Source organism: Cebus imitator, unplaced genomic scaffold, assembly GCF_001604975.1.
Source record: "Cebus imitator isolate Cc_AM_T3 unplaced genomic scaffold, Cebus_imitator-1.0 Scaffold277, whole genome shotgun sequence".
NCBI lineage: Eukaryota > Metazoa > Chordata > Mammalia > Primates > Cebidae > Cebus > Cebus imitator.
Window position 1 is genome coordinate 1,683,156 of NW_016107592.1, and position 22,511 is coordinate 1,705,666.

At 39.5% G+C, this 22,511-nt stretch overlaps 2 protein-coding genes across 11 annotated transcripts in view; one reads left to right on the top strand and one right to left on the bottom strand.

Annotated features, from left to right (window-relative positions):
* The window catches only part of CEP63 (centrosomal protein 63), a 64,147-nt gene extending 51,045 nt beyond the window's left edge, over positions 1–13,102 (bottom strand). For 3 of the 9 annotated variants that reach the window (XM_017501034.2, XM_017501029.2, XM_017501028.2), the window contains exons 1-2: positions 12,776–13,102; positions 4,427–4,495 (exon numbers count right to left, since the gene is read on the bottom strand). In XM_017501034.2, coding sequence (XP_017356523.1) covers positions 4,427–4,495; positions 12,776–12,951 — 245 coding nt within the window. In that variant the 5' untranslated portion in view covers positions 12,952–13,102. The other 6 variants (XM_037728676.1, XM_017501037.2, XM_017501041.2 and 3 more) reach the window with 6 other exon arrangements.
* Positions 13,103–13,131: 29 nt separating this feature from the next.
* Positions 13,132–20,704, top strand: ANAPC13 (anaphase promoting complex subunit 13). 2 transcript variants are annotated; one of them, XM_017501045.2, is made up of 3 exons: positions 13,132–13,356; positions 15,508–15,633; positions 19,679–20,704. In XM_017501045.2, the coding sequence occupies exons 2-3, from the start codon at positions 15,535–15,537 to the stop codon at positions 19,802–19,804; spliced, it is 225 nt and encodes a 74-aa protein (XP_017356534.1). In that variant the 5' UTR covers positions 13,132–13,356; positions 15,508–15,534; the 3' UTR covers positions 19,805–20,704. The 2 variants fall into 2 exon arrangements, with proteins under 2 accessions (XP_017356534.1, XP_017356533.1); XM_017501044.2 differs by lacking the exon at positions 13,132–13,356 and adding an exon at positions 13,364–13,497.
* Positions 20,705–22,511: the final 1,807 nt, after the last annotated feature.

Here is a 22,511-nt window from a genome sequence, read left to right on the forward strand (position 1 = left end):
AAAAAAAAAAAAAAAAAAAAAAAAAAAAAGATAGGAACCTGGAGACTCCAAAAGAGCACAAAGGTAGAAGTCAAGCAAAGCCTGGAATACTATCTATTGTGTACTATGTTCATTATTTGGGTGATAGGATAAATAGAAGCCCAAACTTCAGCATCACAAAATACATCCTTGTAGCAAACCAGCACATGTACCCCTAAATCTAAAAAATAAAGAAGTACGAAGACTTCAAATAAACAATCTAACAATGCACTTTGAGCAGCAAAGCAAGAACAAACAAAACCCAATTAACAGAAGGAAAAAAATAACAAAGATCAGATCAGAAATAAACAAAATAGACCAAAAAATACAAAAAAATCAATGAAACAAAAAGTTGGTTTTTTAAGAAGATAAAATCGATAAACCATTAGCTAGACTAACCAAGAAAAAGACCCAAATAAATAAAATCAGAAACAGAAAAGGCATCATTACAACTGATACCACAGAAATATAAAGGGTCATTAGAGATTATTATAAACAACTATATGCTAACAAATTGGAAAACATAGAGGAAATAAATTCCTGGACACACATAACCTACCAAGATTGAACCAGGAAGAATTAGAAAACCTGAAAAGACCAGTAATGAGTAACATGACTGAACCAGGAATAAAAAGTCTTCCAAGAGAGAAAATCCCAGGACCTGATGGGATTACTGCTGAATTACATCACTTTCATAAAGAATAACTAACATCAATTCTTCTCAAAGTATTCCCAAAAAAATAGAAGAGAAAAATTTTCCTAACTCGTTCTACAAGGCCACCTTTACTCTGATGCCAAAGGCAGACAAGGATACAACAAAAGAAAAAAACTACAGGCCAATATCCCTGATGAACACAGATGCAAAAATCCTCAACAAAATACTAGCCAACCAAATTCAACAACAGAACAAAACAACAATACAGCATGATCAAGTGGGATTTATCACAGGTATGCAAGAATGGTTCAATATACACAAATCAATAAAAGTGATACATCAACAGAACGAAGGACAAAAACCATATGATCATCTCAACAGATACTGGAAAAATACTTGATAAAACTCAGCATCTCTCCATGATAAAAACTCTCAAGCATAGAAGGAACATACTGCAACATAATAAATTCCATATATGACAAACCCTCAGCTATCATTATACTGAATGGGGAAAAGCTGAAAGCCCTAAGAACTTGAACATGACAAGGATGCCTACTTCCACCACTCCGATTCAACACAGTACTAAAAGTCCTAGCCAGAGCAATCAGGCAAGAGAAAGAAATACAAGGCATCCAAATTAGAAAGGAGGAAGTCAAATTGTCATTCTTTGTGTACAACATGGTCTTACCTATAGAAAAACCTAAAGACTCCACCAAAAAAGTCTTAGAACTGATAAAGAAATTAAGTAAACATGCAGAATACAAAATCAGCATACAAAAATCAGTAATGTTTCTATACACCAATAATGAACTAGCTGAAAGAGAAATCAGAAAAGCAATCCCACTTACAACAGCTACCCCTCCCCCCCCAAAAAAAAACCTAGGATTAAATTTAACCAAGGACATAAAATACCTCTACAGAGAAAGCTATAAAACACTGATGAAAGAAACTGAAGAGGATACAAACTAATGAAAAGACATCCATGCCCCCAGATCAGAAGAATTAATATATTCAAATGATTATATCCAAAGCTATCTACAGATTCAATGCAATCTCTATCAAAATATCTATGACATTCTTCACAGAAATATAAAAAAGAAATCCTAAATTCACACTAAACCATAAAAGGCCCTGAATACCCAAAGGAATCCTAATCAAAAGGAACAAAACTGGAGGTATCACACTACCTGACTTCAATATACACTACCAAGCTATAATAACCAAAACAGCATGGTATTGGTATAAAAACAGGCACATAAACCAATGGAACAGAATAGACAACCCAGAAATAAATCCACATATTTACAGCCAACTGATTTTCAACAAAGTTGCCAATGATATACAAAGGGGAAAGGATGCCCTATTCAATAAAGGGTGGTGAAAAAAAATACACATTCACATGCAGAAAAATGAAACTAGATCCTATCTGTCACCATACATTAAAAAAAAAAAAAATCAACTCAAAATGGACTAAAGGCCTTAATGTAAGACCCAAAGTATAAAACTACTAGAAGAAAACATTTGGATTGGGTACAGTGGCTGATGCCTGTGATCCCAACTACTCAGGAGGCTGAGGCAGGAGGATTGCTTGAGGCCAGGAGTTCAAGACCAGCTTGAGCAACACTGTAAGATCTCATCTCTGAAAAAAAAAAAAAAAAAACTGTTTTTAAATTAGCCAGATGACATGCCTATGGTCCCAGATACTTGGGACACTACAGCAGGAGAATCACTTGAACCAGGAGTTTGAGGCTACAGTGCTGCTGTACTCTAGCCTAGGCAACAGAATGAGAAGGAAAATATAGAGGAAATACTTCAGGACATTGGACTAGGCAAAGATTCTATGGCTTCAAAAGCACAGGCAACAAAAACAAAAATTCACAACTGGGAATCAAACTAAACTAAAAGTTTTTGCCCAGCAAAGGAAACAATCAAGAGTCAAAAGGCAACCTGCAGAATGGGAGAAAATATCTGCAAACTATTCATCCAACAAGAGACTGAACATCCAGAATATACAAGAAAAACAACTCAACAGCAAAAAAAACAAAAAATCCTATTAAAATATCGTGCCTACTAGATTTGAAAAGACATTTCTCAAAAGAAGACATAATGTATATGAAAAAATGCTCAACATCACTAATCACCAGTTAAATGCAAGTGAAAACCACAATGATATCATCTCACTCCAGTTAAGATGATTATTAAAAAGACAAAAAAAATCAAAATGCTGGGAAGGATATGGACAAAATGGAACTCTTATATGCTCTTGGTGAGAATGTAAAATTAGTACAGCCATTATGGAAAGCTAAATGGAGTTTTCTCAAAAAACTAAAAATAGAACTACCATATTGTATATAGCACCCTTAACATAAGCAACTCCATCTTAGAAAAAGACTGCATCTTACATTTCAAAAGGCATCATGCCCTCAGAGACCAGATGTTCACCTAATCAATAAAGACTGCACCCAATCAGATAACGACATAAGCAAGCACAATATTTCACTATCAGTTCTTACAAGAAGACTCTGTGGCCACAAAAAGAGCAGGACTTTACCAGTTCAAAACAGCTGTCTTGATAAGACCCTGTCTTGCTGTCACTTGATCAGCATCTGGCATCTGTAGCCAAAGGCTCTTTCTTGCAAGATGTTGACAACCGTCCAGATCAGGCCAGAATACTCTCTTTGTCCACTTCCTCTCTTTGGAGTAGTTTTTTAGTGCCCCTCTTTTTTCTCTATCCCTTTTCTCCTGTTAAATGTTACTTTGCTTGATCTGGAATGTTTAATCTGTAACATTTACATATGTTAATTAAATATCCTATTATGTATGGTTTACAATATTGACTGAGTTGTGGATAGGCTTGAGCCTGTATGCCTATGGCTCTGACTATCAAATGAACTGGTGGTACTAGGGGGAACTGCCTCCTTGGGAACTCCATGTAGCTTGTGCCTTTTATGACTGAAATAGCATGAATAAAAGTTTGATCTTGTAGAAAGACACAAACATGTACAGACCTGGGTATGTCTGACCTTGCACCACCCATAACACATGTGATCCAGAAAGCACACTACTGGGTATCTATCCGAAGGAAAGGAAATCAGTATGTGAAAGGGATACTTATACCCCCATGTTTGTCATGGCACTATTCACAAAACCCAAGATATGGAATTGACTTAAGTGTCCAACAGCATATAAATGGATATCCATAATGGAATACTATTCAGCCATAAAAAAGAATGAAACCCTGTCATTTGCAGCAACATGGATAAAACTGTAGGTCATAATGTTAAGTGAAACAATAGGCACAGAAAGACAAATACCTCATGTTCTCATTCATATGTGGAGTCTAAGAAAGTTGACCTCATGGAGGTAGGAGGTAAAACGATGGTTACCAAAGGCTGGGAAGGGGTTGGGGGTGAAGAATGTTTGGTTAATGGTTACAAACATACAGTTAGGTAGAAGAATATGTTCTAGTGTTCAATAGCACAGTAAGATGACTAGTAAATAACTAGCACAGTAGAGTGACTAGCACGGTAAGGTTCCTTAAATTTTAACAATTTACTATATATTTCAAAGTAGCTAGAAGAACTGAACTATTCCCAACACAAAAAAAGATAAATGCTTGAGCTGATGGGTATACTAAATACTCTTATTTGTTCATTACACATTATATGTATGTATCAAAGTATCACATGGACCCTATAAATATGTACAATTATATATCGACCAAAAAAATAAATTAAAAACAAGCAAACTTACCCACCATGACCTCGATTTTTCATTCCTTCTAACAAAGCCTCCATCACCAAATCCCCTTTGTTTTGGCAACTGACAAAGAAAAAAATATCAGTCATGAGAAAATTCATTTCTTCAGTTCTAACATTCTAACTTACATCTTAAGAATGTGAATGAAAGCATACAAATAACAATGAGAAAATGCAGCACTTCTTAAGATGACTGTAAAAGCAGTCAAAGAATATCACTTCAGGAATATTAGGAACAAATATACTTCAGACTCTAACAGAATACTTTTAAATTATCTGAATTACCGTTGACACCTTCTCCTCGTAGCTGCTATCAAATACCCCACTGTTCTCTGCCTAGTTCCTAATGTATGGCTGGGTGGGGGTGGCGATGGGATCTCACTAGCAGAGGGATACTACATGAACCCCCTTACAAAATGAGAAATTGAGTTCACGCATGTCACAGGGAAAGTTCAGCATTTTTTTAAAAAAGAGATAGTATAAAAAGTGTGAAGTACACTGAGATTAAACTGTTTGGTCCATCATGGGAAAGCCTGCTTGGCCCAGAAGATAGGCTCACAGAGCTTCCTGCAACATCCTCTCTCCACTGAAAGGCAGCCACAGGGCCCTCCCACCTCTGCACTTCATTTGCTCCTAGTGCTTAATAGGTTCTTTCACAGGAGTTACACTACACTGGAAGTGAGTTTTTTACAAACTATTTTTCCTTAGTAGACTATTCATCCCTCCAGGGCAGAAAACCAATTTTATTCATCTCTGCAGCCCCAGAGCTCAATGTAGCATTTCAAAATGGCACGTGGCAGATTCTTTTGGCTGAACTTAACTCCCCTTCTTTTTTTACCTACCCTCTCCCGCATGCAAACTGGTCATAGCTGGAAGACTACACGAAGGGTCTTTTCTCTGGGGGACTAGAGAAAAAGGAGAAGGGAGACAGAAGAATGCCATATAAAAGGCAAGATATGGTCGGGTATGGAGACCACTTGAGGTCAGGGTTTCGAGACCAGCCTGGCCAACATGGTGAAACCCATCTCTATTAAAAATAAAAAAAAATTAAAAAATTAGCCAGGTATGGTAGTATGCACCTGTAGTCTCAGCTACTCAGGAGGCTGAGGCAGGAGAATTGCTTGAGCCTGGAAGGTGGAGGTTGCAGCAATCCGAGATCATGCCATTGCACTCTAGCCTGGACTACAGAGAAAGACTACATCTCAAACAAATAAATAAAATTTAAAAAGGGTAAGATATACCATAAAGAAAGGTGAGAGTGAGAAAGGAAAGAAGACCCTTAAACTCAGAAGTGCTGATTAGTAGGTCCTGTACACTTCTCATCTTTTATCATAAATCTTCAAAGTGTTCAATGTCAACCCACTTTTGACTCCTGAGAAACTGCTTTTTCCTCAAACCTTTAGACTATAATCCACCACTGTGATGTAGAGCTTCTGCCCCTGGGCTAAACCTCATCTAAAAATTATATTGCTCTAAGAAGTAGACTTATTTTGCTCAACACATAATTCAGTGTTTACTAACAACCAGATATATAGTGATGAAACATATGACCCTTTTGAACATATTAATAATCTAGTACAGGACAGAAAAAATGAGCCAAAAAGGCTTTCCCAGTGTGACAAATATAGTGAGAGGCATGCCTAGGGTGTTCCACAGATACAGAGGAGAATGAGAAAACTGGAAAATACAACCACTGTACCTTATTTGCATCTATTTCTAAAGATACTAACAGAGTATTATTCATGCACAAACGTTAACAGGGAGGATTTTTTTCTAGTTGGTTTATCCCACATATTATACCAAAATTGCAAAAATAAAAACCTAAAGAAAAAGGTTCCTATGTTCTATTCCACTTTCAAATCACAACACAGTCAAATTACAATGCAACCAAGATTCCATGTTTCGGTCCACTCTAGGAGAACTGGGAGGCAGTACACAGTCTACACAGTACTAAATAGAGACCCAGGATACAGTCCTAGTCTGCAGCTAACTAGCTTTATATTCTTGGACTTGTTTTAACATCTGTAAAATGAAGGGCATGAAAATATTATCTAAAATTTCTTCCAGTTTTTTCATAGATTCTAATAACCAATTAAATGTCCAATGTTAGTCACACACTCCTGACCACCACACATGGATACTTATTAACATGTAGGAAAGTGCTATTCTTATTGACAGTGCTATCACAGTTGTTGAAAATTATCATTAGTAAAATTATACTTATTTAGGTCATGCTATTCTTAAATATTAATATACTTAGTAATATAAATATATTTTCTATATGACTATTATTAGTTAATATATTTATGATAGAAGTTAAAAGCTATTGAATGTTCAACAGCTGCCTTGTAGACATTGTCTAACTCAATCTTCACAACACTCATAAAAGACAGATACTATTACTTTGAGAAAACTGAGGGTTAAACTTGACTGTGATAAACTACAAATTACAGTCTTGGATTCAACCTGGACAGTGTGGCTACTGAGTCACAACCAATGTGCAATTTTTATATATTTTACGATATTCCATATCTTAAAATATATCAGCATATCTTTTGGATTGTGTCTTGGCAATAAAAAAAAAAAAAAAAAAAGAAATTAAACTGAAGTACAACATCACTACCGTGGCCACCAGGTGGCAGCAGCACAATAATGAAATAGTCACATAAGAAATACCGCCAGTTTAGAAATCAAAATGGCCTAAGACAGAGATTCCTGGAAGGAAGTAGACCAGCAACATCCTCTATGAGAAATAAACTTACTAATGCGCAATGTGTTTCTTTAATAATACCTTCACCGTCTGCCTGAGTAGTGCCAAACACCATGAATTCTCAGAATCAGGCAAATAGTAAGGGCTGACTTTCTGTGGATGTTTGTCATCTGAGTTGCTCATAACTATTATCACTGATTCTTTTTCTAACCAACCTGACCCTCATTCAACTCTATACACTATGTCATTTTGATTTCTTCTTTGCATGTACCATACAACAATGTAAATTTAGATATTCTTTGTATTTTAAATACAAATTAAAACACTGTTTGATAATCTGCTACTCTTTGCCACTACCATGCAATACTATTGTGATTAAACGGAAAATGTATACCTCTACCATCGGTACTATCTTATTCATTTCTGTAGTAAGAACAAAACATCAACAAACAGAACTTATTAACTGTAACTCTCCTTTGGAATGAAGGTAGTTTTAAATCAATGAAACCTGGAATTGTGAAAAGAAATATAAGCTTTTTCACCAAATGTGGGGAGCAAGTAAAGCACACTTTAAATTAAATTTAAGGGAAAAAAGAATGCAAATAGAATGTCTTATAATAGACAAATCTTTTAAATTCATTAACATAGACTTTATGAGCTAGAAAGCACTTCAGACCTCTAATTTAACCTTATCATTTTACAGATCAGAAAAAATATCAGAGTATATATCCAAGATCAAATTATTCACCAATGGGACACAGGAAGAAAATAAAAACTCCAGGCATAATTATGAATAAATGTGTACATACTAAGAGAAGGGATATGCCTAACCTTCAAGTCTCAAGGAGGATAACAATACTCTCTGTCCTTTTACTTGTCTTGGTGTTACCGTAATTACAAAGCTCTATGGTTGTGTCAGACATACCATGGCCAGTAAACTACGGCTGTTCCGATGAACAATCGATATTACTTAGCATTTTCCAGAAAGGCTCCTATTTGAAATGATACCAGTAAATAAGGTATTAGAGAAACTTTTCAAAACATTAAAGTTTTTAAAAAAGTGTCGAAACTATAATTCAAAATCCAGGAAGAATAATGAGAAAGTCTGAAAAATAGGAGTACATAAAAACAAACTTTTATATGAAAAAATGCCATAAGCAAAGTTAAAGGACAAATGACAACAGTACTTGAAAGTTTTACCACAAACAATTACCAAATATATAAGGAACTTATATAAAAGATTAGGGAAAAAAATCTATAAAAACATGGACAAGAGATATAAACAAGCAATGCACAGAAAAATACAAATGACCTTAAATATATGAAAAGACGCTCAACCTTGTGCATAAGAGAAATACAAATTAAAACTACAATAAATTACCCTTTCTTCTGTATCAGATTAACCAAAAATTAAATGTTTGATAATATACTCTGATGACAAGGCTGTGGGACAACAGGCACTCATATACATTACGGGTAGGAATGCAAAATGATACAACTACTATAGAGGAGAATTTGGTAATATCTAACAACTGATATATGCATTTACCCTTTTATACAACATGACCCTTTTTTTTTTTTTTTGAGACGGAGTCTTGTTCTGTCACCACGCTAGAGTGAAATGGCGCAATCCTGGATCACGGCAACCTCTGCCTCCCGGGTTCAAGTAATTCTCCTGCCTCAGCCTCCTGAGTAGCTGGGACTACAGGCGTGCACCACTACGCCCAGCTAATTTTTGTATTTTTAGTAAAGACGAGGTTTCACTATGTTGGCCAGGACAGTCTCGATCTCTCAACCTTGTGATCCGCCCAACTCGACCTTCCAAAGTGCTGGGATTACAGGCGTGAGCCATGTGCCCAGCCGCAACTTTTAAGACTCTGTCCCACAAGTTCATTGGCAAAACAACATATACATAGGGATATTCACTGCAGAACTACTTGTAATAGCAGAAAATAACACAGGTATCTATCCAAGGGGACGAGTTAAATATTCATCCACCAATGGAGTATTATGAAACTGTAAAAAGGAACAACAATCTCTACATTTTTCTACGGAGGGGATCTAAGGGAATCACTAGGTGCAAATCATAAGATGGAAAACAGTATACATAACACCACATTTTATCTAAGAAAGAAAGGTGTGTTTGTCCATGTATATTTGCTTTTAGGTAAATTTTTTTTTAAAGGAAGAATAGACCCAAATCTAGTAAAAACAATTATCTGTAAGGAAGAAAAATAAGCAGAGTGGAAGAAACAGAGATGAAAGCTAAATTGTTTTATGGGTACTTGTTTTATGGGAATTATGCTAAGGTTTTGCATATAAAAAAACAAATCAAAATGGGAGAAAAAGCAGTACTGAAAAATCGGAAGCAAAATAAATCAACTACCAACTAGCTATCAATCTGACAGGCTAACTATACAATAAATTACTTCATATGCCTTTAAAATACAATAATTTTACTACACACTTCCCCAGAGACATATAAAATAGAAGAGAATTGCAAAGAAATCCTAAGCACTATTCAGGAATCATATTGATAATAATAAAATGGGCTGCTACCTCGAGACTGTTATATATGACATGGGACGGTGAAAAAAACTAATTCTATTAATGGCACTAGGTACCAAGATTTTCAGAAGAAAAGATACAAACATAAATCAAATATGTGGCAAAAAACTGTAAAATTAAGTTTAAACTTTAGAAAATTAAACATTAAATGTTGGAAACAATGGGAACTCTGCATATTTGCTTTTTAATATATAATATTTTCTAACTCTGGCCACTATAAATCCTAGAACCCATGACTAACCGAATAGCAAGAACACCTCTTCCATCTAGACTGTGGTCTCCAAATACTATCTCAGACTCAAATGAACCAGGACTCTTTGGAGACCAGGAAAATTATTTACCAGAAAGCAAGAAAATTACCAAAGCTATTGGTCATATCAAATAGAATAGGAGCCAACTGTAAGGCACTCTCACTGGCCAAAGATGAAACAATTTAAGTATTAACAACACAACTGCCTTATGTTGAAACAGTCAAACTATATTATAAAGTCTATAAGTGCATGAAGATAGGTTTACAAAAAGGCAAAAACCCTCATGGTTACCTTTGGAGGTTGCTAGGCCACCAACTCATTACTGTAGTCTGAAAATAGAGGGAAAGAATTAATCATTTTTCTTGCCTTTCCTGTACAAATTGTATTTCAGTGTAGTCAAACAGCTGATAAGAGAAAGTTCGTCATAAAAGATTCTCAGCTGATAAATATTGAAGAAATAATAGAATTAGATAATCACTACTTTGCAACCCCTAATACAATAACTGATACAGGCAATATAACCCCACAAAAGGACTTCACCATTAAGTGAGAGTCTTGGGGAATTTCACTGCGGGTGGACGGAGCCAACTACACCTAAACCCAATATAATGTTTAATGTGAACATCATAAAAGGAGAAACAACTCAGACACTGCTTCCCTGATAATTACACAGGGAGTATACTGCATCACCTGTGAAATTTTCTGCCCACTCCTCCAACTACCCCAAAAACAAAACAAAATAAGGGTGAAATTTGATCAGGCTTCTAGATCAGTGCTGTTCAACAGAACTTTCTGCAATTACGAAAATATTTTATAACTGCACTGTTCAAAGAGTAGTCACTAGGCAATTTGTGGCTACTGAGCACTTAAAATGTGGTTAACGCAAGTTGGGAACCCCTAGTTTAGAAGACATAAAAGCAACACACATACATGTTAAAGGATACTGTGCAATGCAATCTGCTAAATTTAGAACTGTAAGGAAAAGTAAGGGCTAGTCCCATAGCTATAGCTATGTGGGAACTGTTACAGATTAAAAGATGTCAAATGTGTTATCACCCAAATGTAATAGGCAGATGTGGGATTTTGGTTCAAACAAGCTAACTGTAAGAAGACATTTAGGAGAGAGTTGAAGAATTCAGAATCTGACTGGATATTGACATTAAGGAATTTTTATTAATTTGTATACGTGTAATGACAGTATTGTGGCTTTGTAAAACTGAAAAAAACCTAGCTGAGGGGGGTGGGGGCTAAAATAACATAAAGATCAGAGATTCAGTTCCTGAAACCTTATGTCAATGTTGGCTTTAGCTGAATTTCAAGTCAAGTAGACATTTTTGAAAGCAGGAAGCTATGACAGAGTGGACTACTAAGAACAGAAAGGACTAAGAAAAGGTCTTCCACCTTTTAACGCGAGGAAATGGCATCAGTACAATCAACATAAATAATTTTTACAACTTTTAGATTTGAATCTACATACATTTTTAAAAGGCAGTGTGCCTGTTTATAAATCTCTACCCCATTTTAGTTTCAGAGCCTTTTTTACTACCCTGATCACTGATAACTACAGTCAAAAAGATCAAAATAAAAATTGATCTAAAAATCATACTGCATTCCAAATAATATACACACTTTATTATATCATTAAGCTACAGCTAACAGAAATATAATCAAAGATCCTTATGATTTCCTCTTGTCTAATAAAAGCAAACACATGAGGAACTGTATAAATACAGGGCTGCTACCCTACAATACTGCTTTTTCAAAGGAATAAATTCTTTTGTTCAGTTTAATCGGACATAAGGCTCAGGGAAAACTATTTTATGCATATTAGTGTACGGTGCTGAAAGTATAAAAGATGACTAGTCTGTGACATCACAGTCATCTTTACTCTCCTGATGTCGTAAGGGACATAAGAAAAAACACCTTATAAGCCTAGATGTACTGTCTTCAAGAATCTCCATGATTAAAGTGTTCCTAAGAAACTGTCCTTATTTCTTTCCATCCCTGATTTGTGTGCACGCAGCCGTTAGTTGAGGGTTCTCCAATTTCAGTCCACGATATCTGCCACATTGCTGTACCTCTTGTACTAACATAACCGTTTGAACCAACTCACTATTTTAAAAGCTGCCAATCTTAACATGCCACCCTAAATGAGCGGGTCCCCTGTGAGGTGAATGAGTAGTCCCAGCTGCGCTAGCTAGACAGCAGCCCGGGAAGCGAGGCGGCGCTGGGGTCCCTGCGCTGAAAGGGATGGTGGGTCTGCCGGGGAAAGTGAGTCCTGGCCGCAGCACACCGGCCCACCTGGCCACCCTCTGAGGTGCGCCCCACCACCCGGCCTCTGCGGAAGGGCTGACCACCTGGCGGAGCCGAACCCGCGCGCCGGACCGCACCATGCCCGACAGCGCCAAGCCAGACTCCGCTGGTCTGCGGGGCGCAGCAGACGAGGTCGAGGGGCGGGGCTCGGAGGCGGACCCGAGCCGGCGGGGACGCGCCTGGTGACTCGCAAGCTGTGGCGGGAACCGGCCGCAAGCCATGAAGCCACGCAGCCAGGGTGACCACGGCAGCATGGGCCGCCTCCAGACGAGGATACGCCCGCCCCTTGCCCGTCCGACGTGCGCACAAGCGGTTACAAGGCTGCCACAAGCGCGCCCCCGAGCTTTTCCCGCCGTTACCTCGGGCCGGCGCAGCGCACGCGCGCCACCGCCAAGCAGACAACCAGCCTCTGCCGTCGGCGCGTTCGTCCCGCCCACTGCCCCCACACTTTTAATTGAAACTCTTCTTCAGACTTCCCCTGCCCGCAAGAAAATGGACTCACCCACATCCGGGAATCCGAGGGAAAAGCGTGGGGACTAGTGATGCTGAGGGAGTGGCCGCAGGAAGCGTCAGCCGCTTGTGCTGGATAGCGGTAAGGGTTTCCAGCGACCCCGGTCTAGGTCTTGGGGGCGCAGAAATGCGTTCGTTCCTCAGTGTCAGACTTTCCCGTATTCCCATCGGCTGAGGTCGTCACTTTAAACTCATAGCCATTTCCCTTACTGCACGTTGCGTCGGGAGGAAAGGGAATTGGGTGGCGCCTCCAGACCTCCCCATTCGCGCTTCCACGTTTGGCACCTCCTGCCTTTGGCCGGAAGCCGCGGCTGACGGGCGGCCTCACGTACGGTGCTGACGGTGGTGGCCTGCGAGGCTCATTTCTAGCGAGGAACAAGGCTTTCCTGCCTTGACCTTGTAAATACATGTTTATAAAGCTATATATATAATACATAGAGATTGATAAGACATACTCCTGTTTCGGGAAACGCAGGCACCGCGTGTTTGGAAAGAAATACAGCTAGGCTGTGTGACAAGCTCCCCAGTTTGTGCCCTGCTGTGTTCTCAGGGAACTGTGCGACCCTAGGAGGGGTAGGTACCGGGACCGCGCTCAACCTGGGGTTTGGAGGCGGCCTCCTACAGGAAGCTCCCTGGGACCTAAGATTTTTAGACTGGGTTCACTGGAATAGAAAGGAAGAGAGAAAAGAACATTGCAGGCATTGGGACTGTAACGTAAGAAAAGTTTGTTCAGGACACAGTGGTCGTACTGTGTGACGAGTACTTGGGACGGTGGCTGTGCCCTGGGCATTGATTGTCTTGATGCTTCCGATCCATCCGGTCCCTTATGAGTGACGGCATCTTTGCGTTTAACCCTGGAAATGGGATGTTGACCTCCAAGAGCTGACGCCTGCGTTGATCTTGAAAGGAAGAGTAGCATTAGTGACGTGGAAAAGGGGGTTTTAATTTGCCAAGGCTGGAAAATGTGACACGGTTGGAGGTGTTTGGAGAAGGGACAGGTGAAAAAGATTGAGGCCAAACTGGAAAGATCTAAGAAATCATGGGTAAAAAATGTACCCGTAACAGTTGGAGACAATAATACCTGAATAGTTGATCACAAAGCTGACCTAGCTTGTTTAGAAGATTAAGTTAGGACAAGAAACAAGAGTTCAAGGATAGAAGACCTATGAAGCTCAAGTGATTTGAGAAAATTTTATTAAAAGGTGGAAAATCTGTGTGGGCCTGGGGAAATCATATTTGGATCAGCTGAGGAAAGTGAGAAGGGTATCCCAGGGGACAGAGCAGCAAGGACGAAGGAGTAGCAGCAGGAAAGTGGTGAGCTTTTGTAAGACAGGGACTTCAAAAGTATAACCAAAACTTCATCTTGCTTTGAGTTATCCACTGGGTAGTACTGGGTTAATTATTGAGTACTGGATTAATTAAGGCCTCACCTGGCTCACCAGTGATAGAAGTAGCAGGACATATTTTGCTGAACTTTTGCCCAGATCCTTATCATGGGGGTAAGAACCCTTTCCCACACCAATTTGTGTACAATTTTTGCCAAGGAGTAGGAATATCTTGCAGTTATCCTATGGGGGACATCTGTGAGCCATTTTTACAAAAGCTTCCACCTGCTTTGGCCCAAACCTCAGCATTCTTAAGCACAGGAGCTCATGAACATACTGAGATAACACTGAAGTGGAGTATACCAAGGGACCAACTACAGACCTGACACAAATCCTCAAGGCAAGACAATGTCTGAAGTTGAGCTTGTAAAGGAAATGGCTTTATTCCTTAAAAGAGCATCCAGGCTGAGCTCTGAAAAGAGTACCTCCAGGTAGTGGGTTCCACCCCGCTTCCCCAAAATTGCTTCTGTGAGTCTCCATAGTCTCAGAAACTGAGAATACCTTTGGTGCCAGTGGCTTCCAGGCTTTTTGGATAGTCACTTAGTAGCAGGGAGCACCCATAGGATGATGCCTATGATGAGTCAGGGCCCAACTTTGGAAACAGGGAATCCAAAAGTATCCTCCAGGCTAGCCAGCTTTTTGGATTAGATTATAGCAGTTTTGGAGAAAAATGGGGTATCAGCCATGGCCAAGGAGCTAAATAAGCAGCCTGACCATTTGGGCCAGAAATTGAAGGGAGTGTAACGTTAAGAATTAGAGGAAGCAGCTACCCCATAGGGAAGCAGAAACGAGAAACAAGCAATGCCAGGTTCTACCACTGTTGTTCACCTAAAAGTGCTTTGTTCAGATCTCAGCCAGGGTGCTGTTTTAGGAAAGAAAGCAGTTTCCTTTCCAATGCGTTCATGTGGCTCCTGTGCCTAAGAATGCTGAGGTTTGAGCCTAGGGCTAGAAAGGAAACTTAGCAGGCCATTATCAATCAGGGACTGCTTAAAGGCATCACAAACAGGAAAAGGTGAATGTTCAAGTTAGGAGAGAAGAGCTACATTTGGATGCAACATATTCATATTTGAGGGCCTCAGTTAAGAATGTGTTGTTCTCCTGTCACACTCTATGACACTGGTCTGTCAATTGGGCCATGTCTGTCCAGCAAACACTATAAAGTACATATCAGCTGGGCTTGGAGAGAAGAACTGTGATCAAAGTAGTCACCCAGCCCATATGAGAAAATGAACCTCTTTCCAAAGATAGCCTCAGGCTAAGAAGCCTGGAGAATCCTAATAGTGGGTTATACCATCTCCTCAGTCTTCATCTTTAAGAAATAACCTCTTTGGCTTTCAGAATTTGACAAGATCAAAGCTGCAGGAAAATGGACAGTGAGGTTCAGAGAGATGGAAGGATCTTGGATTTGATTGATGATGCTTGGCGAGAAGACAAGCTGCCTTATGAGGATGTCGCAATACCACTGGTAGGTTATGATTTGAGCTGAGGATGGGTTAAAGGTATTGATCTGGCAGTAACTAGTGGAGGAGGGATATCAATGGAAGATAAACTAGTGTGGCAAAGAAATCAAAGCTGTGGAGTTCTCTAACTCTAGAAGTCTCTGGAGAGCATCTAGTCGTGTGTTTTACTTGAAGAAAAAATGTGGTTCAGGGAGCTCACATGGCCAGGCCAGTTAGGAGTCATGCCAGGATAGATCCCAGATTTTCTGAGCCATGTTCTGTCCACCACACGAAAACCAGAGAAACCAAATAATAAGAGTTTAATGCGCAAGATGGGAGGAGCAAGAAGCAGCAGCATATGAGCTCTGTTTCTTACTTTGCTGCCTGTGGCTCATGAGTCCCTTGTCATTTTTAGAAACTCACATTCTTGGAGCATATACCTATCTTAGGATCCCTGGAAAATATTCAGAAGATACCTGGGTACTCTTTTGCATTTAGGCCAGCAGCATTCTGGAATACTCTTCTTTATCTTTGGAAAACCCGCTGCAAGGAGTTTGTTAAACCTCATGTAATAAGTGATCCAAAAGTTGTTTATACAAATGTTTATTAAAAATCCCATTTATGTCATAGAGACCTAAAAAAAGGAAAACAAGGGACTTTTTCTTTAAAGCATGCCAGCTGCCCTGAGAAGAGTAGTTAGTATTACATAAAATATAATTTACAGTTAGAATATCTGCTGCTGCTGTTTCCAAAGAAATGAGAGTTCACCCATATTTTTCATTTAAGAATAAGACATAGTAATATGTTCAATGAAAAATATACATAGCAAATAACAAGTCATAGCTTAGTTCAAGCCTAGGAAAATAGTCAAAAGAGAGAGCATAATAAGAATTATAGGTGTCATTTATTGAATACCAGTTTTATGCCATGGACTGAGGTTGAAAATATACATTATCTCCAATTCTTAAAACAACTCTGTGACAGAGGTGCTATTATTCCCATTTTATAGGAAAAGAATAGGATCAGAAAGGGGAAATTGCCCAAAGTCTGGTAGCAGATAACTAGGACTTCCTATATCATATGCCTAGGTCTGGGAAGTTCCAAATCCTGTCTTGTGAACTTTTATTCATTCATTTATTTGACAAGCATTTTTTTGAAGCCTACTGTGTGCCATAAGACTTTGTGAACATAAGATATCGTTCCTGCTCCTGAGGAGTCTAGAAAGGCAACATTTATAGATAAGTAATTATAATAATAAATATTGTAAGTGGGGGCATGAACAGCCACATCATATAGGAAGTGGCTGATTGCCTGGTGGGCATCAGAAAGGCTTCTGAGAGAATGTCAAGTTTAAACTGGGTCATAAGGAAGGACCAGAAGTTTTGTGGAGGTAGACAAGGGTACTGCAGCAGAGGGGACATATGTGTAAAGGCCCAGAGGTTTGAAAGGCTTTGGGAGATGGTGAGTCATTCAGTGTGGATGTAGAATACATTTATTACATAAGTAGGCTGAAAAGTTGGGCTTGGATCAGATTGAAAGTGGTATTTGATACCACACTTAGACCTCATCCTCAGGATGAATGGTCTTAAAAGCAAGACTGGGCTGGGCACAGTGTCTCACACCTGTAATCCCAGTGCTTTGGGAGGCTGAGGCAGGTGGATCATGAGGCCACCCAAAGCGCTGGGTGTGAGATGAGGAAACCCCGTCTACTAAAAATAGAGAAATTAGACAGGCACGGTGTAATCCAGCTACTCAGGAGCCTGAGGTAGGAGAATCGCTTGAACCCAGGTGGCAGAGGTTGCAGTGAGTCAAGATCATGCTGCTTCACTCCAGCCTGGGCGATAGTGAGACTCCATCTCAGAAAAAAAAACAAGAGTGTTATGCTCAGATTTGGCTTTTGGAAAATCAGTTTAGCAGCATTGTTAGAGATGGTGTGACATGGAGAAGGGAGCAATTGAGACCAATTGACAAGCTATTATAGTGGTCTAGGCAAGGGAGGAGGGCCTGAACAAAGTCAAGAAAATAAAGGAGACATCCAATTCTGGAGAAGTTTACCACACAGACTGGAGAACATTTGTGTGGCAGGGGATGAAGGAGAGGGAAGTTTCCCTGCTGACTTCCAGGTGCACTTGGCTTGGCCCTGCTGCTAATTCATACCTTTCACTTGTCTTGTGATTCTAAGGCTATGTGTATGCCAGTAAGGTTTGCTGCATAACAGATCACCCCAAAAATTGTGGCTTAAAAGAATAACTGTTTATTTCATTATTGTATAGCTCAGCTGGGAGGGACTTCTAGTCTGTGCCAGCTTGGTGGATCCCTGTCGGGCCTGCTTGTGTTATGCAGGCAGCCAGCAGACTGTCTGGAGGCTGGGTAATCTAGGTCTGTCTCACATGTCTGGCAGTTAGCAAGCTGTCCGCTGGGTGATGAGGTGACTAGGCCATGGTCTCTGGTATCCAGCAGGCTGGCCCAGACTTCTCAGTCTCAGGGTTCCAAGAGCAGCCTGAGAGGAAACCATAGAGCTTCATGGAGCTTAGGCCAAGAACTGGCCCACTGGCATTACAGCTTCATTCTTTTGGCCAAAACAACTCACAGGGCCAGTCCAAATCCAAAACTGGGGAAATAGATTTCACCTTTTGATATGAGTAGCTGCAGAGAACTAAGGGCATTTTTACAGTACACCATAACAGATGCATTGTGTTTATGATACATTTATTTTTGTTTCCTGGTCATATATGCAATTTTATATGTTGGCATTTATTGCAAAGAACAATAGACACCAAATGAAAGACACGTTATTTTAGAAAGCATACCACAGATAGGAAGAAATTAAGCCAAGTTGCCTGCTTCTGAATTAAATAATTCATTAACCAAGGACCTAATTAATTTTTGTCATCTATAAGTAATTATTAGGACTGAACTTTCTTGTTAAGTTTAAGATAATATATTACTGCTTTACAATAAATGATAGCTCTTTTCAATCTGTTCAAGTATGTCTGAATCTGTCTTATAGAACAAGATGTATGTGATTCAAATATAGATAAGTAAATATCATTTAATATATATTGAGCATAATTTTAAAGGGGAGAACATATTCACATACTGAAAATTAGAATCTAGTGGAAAATTTTAAGTCTGGATATTACCTAATAGTTTGCTAACCATGAAACAAAACATAAATTAAGATAATTGAAATATATTGGTATCAGTGAACTCTGTTACAAAGTAGAACTTCAGTAGTAATACAGTAAGTAATTGATTCCAGATTCTACAGCAAGTGTACCCCATGACTTAACCATTTTCAGAAAATTATTGGTAGGGTGTGAATTGGTCACTTGTGTTATTTTGTTTCCGTTCTCCACCACTAGGGGGAGGTCTCATCTATTACAGTAGTTGCATTTTCAGTATTTCCTGCGCCATGTCCATTTTAATTATAATACAGACGTGGGAGGTCCAGGGTAATTTTTTTTTATACATTTCTTGTGTCTAAGGAATATGCCAACAAACTAGTATTCTTTTAAAGCACATTCCCCCAAAAGAAGATTTAGTATTGGCTCTTCTCAGTGTTCCTAGCCACTACTAATAATAGCAAATATTCCTTGAGCACTGGATACTCTACACAGTGCTCAGCACTTATCTAGATTACCTCACTTAATCCTTACAGCAGTCCTATGAAGCGATGGCTCTTGTTTTCTCCCATTTGCCAAGGAGGAAACAAAGTCCCCAAGGGTTTGTATACCTTGCCCAAGTAACCCAGCAAATGGGAAAGTTGTGGTCTTGTATCCTAAGTTGGCTTCCAAAAGCCTCTGCCCTTAACCCTTCTCCCACACTGCCTCCTTCACAAATGTCAGAGTCAAAATGCCCATCATCCCCTACTGAAGAAGGCCCAGGCCATGTTTGAATGATACTTCTGATATTTTTCTCACATGTATGATTTCAGCTCTTTCTTTAGAATACGTGTATCAATTATATTGCCTGTTCCTAGGAACTCACAAGCTTTAATTCTAAGTGTTCTTGAGTTCCAAGAAAATGCAGAATAAATTGCTGTTCCGAATTTCCATTGTACCTTTTCAGAATGAGCTTCCTGAACCTGAACAAGACAATGGTGGCACCACAGAATCTGTCAAAGAACAAGAAATGAAGTGGACAGACTTAGCTTTACAGTACCTCCATGAGAACGTGCCCCCCATTGGAAACTGACACTTGGCTCCTTTCTTGCTGACGAATTTTCTAAAAGTACACAGATAAAAAATGTTTTGTTTCAGTCTCCTACTTCAAATCTTTGAGTAATAAATCAGCACTCAAAAATTTATACCCTTTTAGTTTGTGGTAGCAAAGTACAATGTGAAAATGTTCACCAGAATGAGAAATAGATTTCTCAGTAATGCTGAATATTTGGCTCTTTAAAAACTCTTCCTTGAGTAGCTTGTATTTGAACATGATTAGTTAAACATTTGCCTTTACCTCTGATTTTGCTTTGCTGTCAAAGTTTAACACCTACCAGCTACTTAGGTGTGTCCTGTAACACAGGTGATTGGAGGTATGAGAGGGAAAGGCAAAGAAAAAGGAAGCAGACACTGAGAGAATTATTAACTTCTCATACTCCCCCACATTGAGAAGCATTCGGAGTGGATTTAGCCTGTAGTTGTGATATGCAGATATTCCATTCTTTGGTTACTGGCATTCCTAAGATTCTTCATGGTGTTTTCAAACTTTGGATGAATTTACAGATTAGAAAGATAGCGGACAGTTACCTCTGTTCTCCCTACAACTTCCTTTTATGCTGCTGGAAAGGATCTTTGGCTAGGTGAACCACTAGTTTTATTCAGTAATGGCATTTCTTATTTTCTCAAAGCCCGTTCAGATATGACCACACCACTGTGGAATCAGCATTTAGTTACATATTTGTATAAGAACCTGTATTTTGAAAAACACATTCATGTATATTTATTTCCTGGAATTATTTGCCTGGTAAACAGTGTCTTTCATGTTCTCTGCCTAGATTTAAACTCTGTGAGAAGCAGCCCTGGCTGCTTGTATCTGTATCCCTTGTTGAAACTCTGAAAATACTAAATAACTAAAATCTCTTCTCATCCTTTTTATGCTGGGTCTTTTTGTTTACCTAGCCTTTAGGAGGAAAAGGTACATGAAAAAACAAATGAGCTTATTTCATGTTTTCAATCAGAAACATAATTTTCACAGCTATCCTATAGTGCAAACACATCCAAGCTGATTTCTTCACTGTGTATCAGTAGTTCTCCCTGGAAGGCATTCATCTTCAGAATCAAGGCCCCAAGGCACCAGTCCCTTCAATAAGCAAAGAAAGACAACCTAATAGAAAAGAGAATTATGATGTTTAAAAAATAAAATTATAACAAAAGGAAAAGCTTTTCAAACAATTAAAGTACCTAGAATGCTACCATTCTTTCACATTCTTGTGAAATGGAGATTTTATAGCTTACCTGTGGTATGTAATCTCTCAGACACTAACGTCTAGGAACTTGACAAATGTTCATGTGAATTCTGCCCAGCCTTTCCCTGGAATATTAGTAGGCCAGTAAAATATGAAAGCTATTCTTGGTTTCTGCTGAATCAGAATGTGATGCCTGTAAGACAGCGGCTGGTTTGTGTCTATGACACTCATCTTAGAACTGCCCCACCCCCAGGAATAGCCTCTTTGGGCAAGTTCGTAACTTGCATTATGGTGCCAGAACTGTAGCTCATCGTATCAGGAATTAGGTGACCTAATCTGGGCTAGTCAGATTTTGTCAACGAGGGCTTTGAAATCTATCTAGGACTGGCTTGAGGAGATGGGCACAAGAAATGCTAAGTTGCTGTTACAGGGTAGCTTTCTTCAACCGTCTGTACCAAAATACCCAGAAAGGAAAGTCTCTGCAGAGGGAGACCAAGAGGCTGTGTGACCCACTGGTCTTGCCAGCTTTCCAGGTCAGAGGCTGCGTATCGCTTTTCTCTGTGGGAGGCACCATGCCTGGCACTGGAAATGTAGCAGTGAACAAAGTAAGCATGGCCTCTGCCTTCATGGAGCCTTTAGTTGGGGAGACAGGCATTAAACCAATAGCCGTACAAGCACATGATTTCAATTTGGGGCATATGCTAGGAAAGAAAAATAAAGATGTGACTTAGGGTTGGGTTCCCAGAAGCCAAGCCTGAGGCAGGGACTTCTTGTGCAAGTGATTTCTTGAGGTGCTTTCACAAGAAACCTGTGAGGGAAACAGGATAGGGCAGGGAAAGAAGCTGAACCAAGATTTGATTTGAGCTGAAGTCTAGCTTCCATCTGATCCCATGCGAGCTCTGGACCATGAAGACATCGAGTTTTCCCACCTTGAGGCAAGGGATTAGGCCTTTGTACTGAGTATGAATTGGTCACTCATTAGCTTGGCCCCTGCCACAATTCCCCAGTGAGAGCGAAACCTCCCAGGTATTGCCAGGTGTTGCGCCTCTCCAGAGGACAGTACAGCTGTGAACCTTTGGCAACCAATACACAGTAGCTGGGAATGGGTACCAACAGTGCTACTGCAGTGTAGGAGAATGTGACTGGACGGAACCTGATTTATATTGAATAATCCAGGGGAGACCTTGTGATTAGCAGCTTTTATAGCAATTTGAAATATTAATTTTGTCTCTGAATTTTTTTCACTCTCCAAGGAAGTAACCAGCTCCTGTGTGCTTCTCATGCATGGCAGGAAGCGGACATGCTTAATAATGACCCTAGCCCTTGTTTGGGAAGCAGAGGAGAGTGGGAGAGAAGAGGGTCTGCAGACAGGAGCCTCAGGAGTAGTGGAAAGCCGTGTGCCACTTGTTGGTACCACAGTGAGATGGTGAACTTCAGAGTTTCATGGTTTGTTGTGTGCTGCAGAGGAAACCTGCACCTCAACACTAGGTCTTC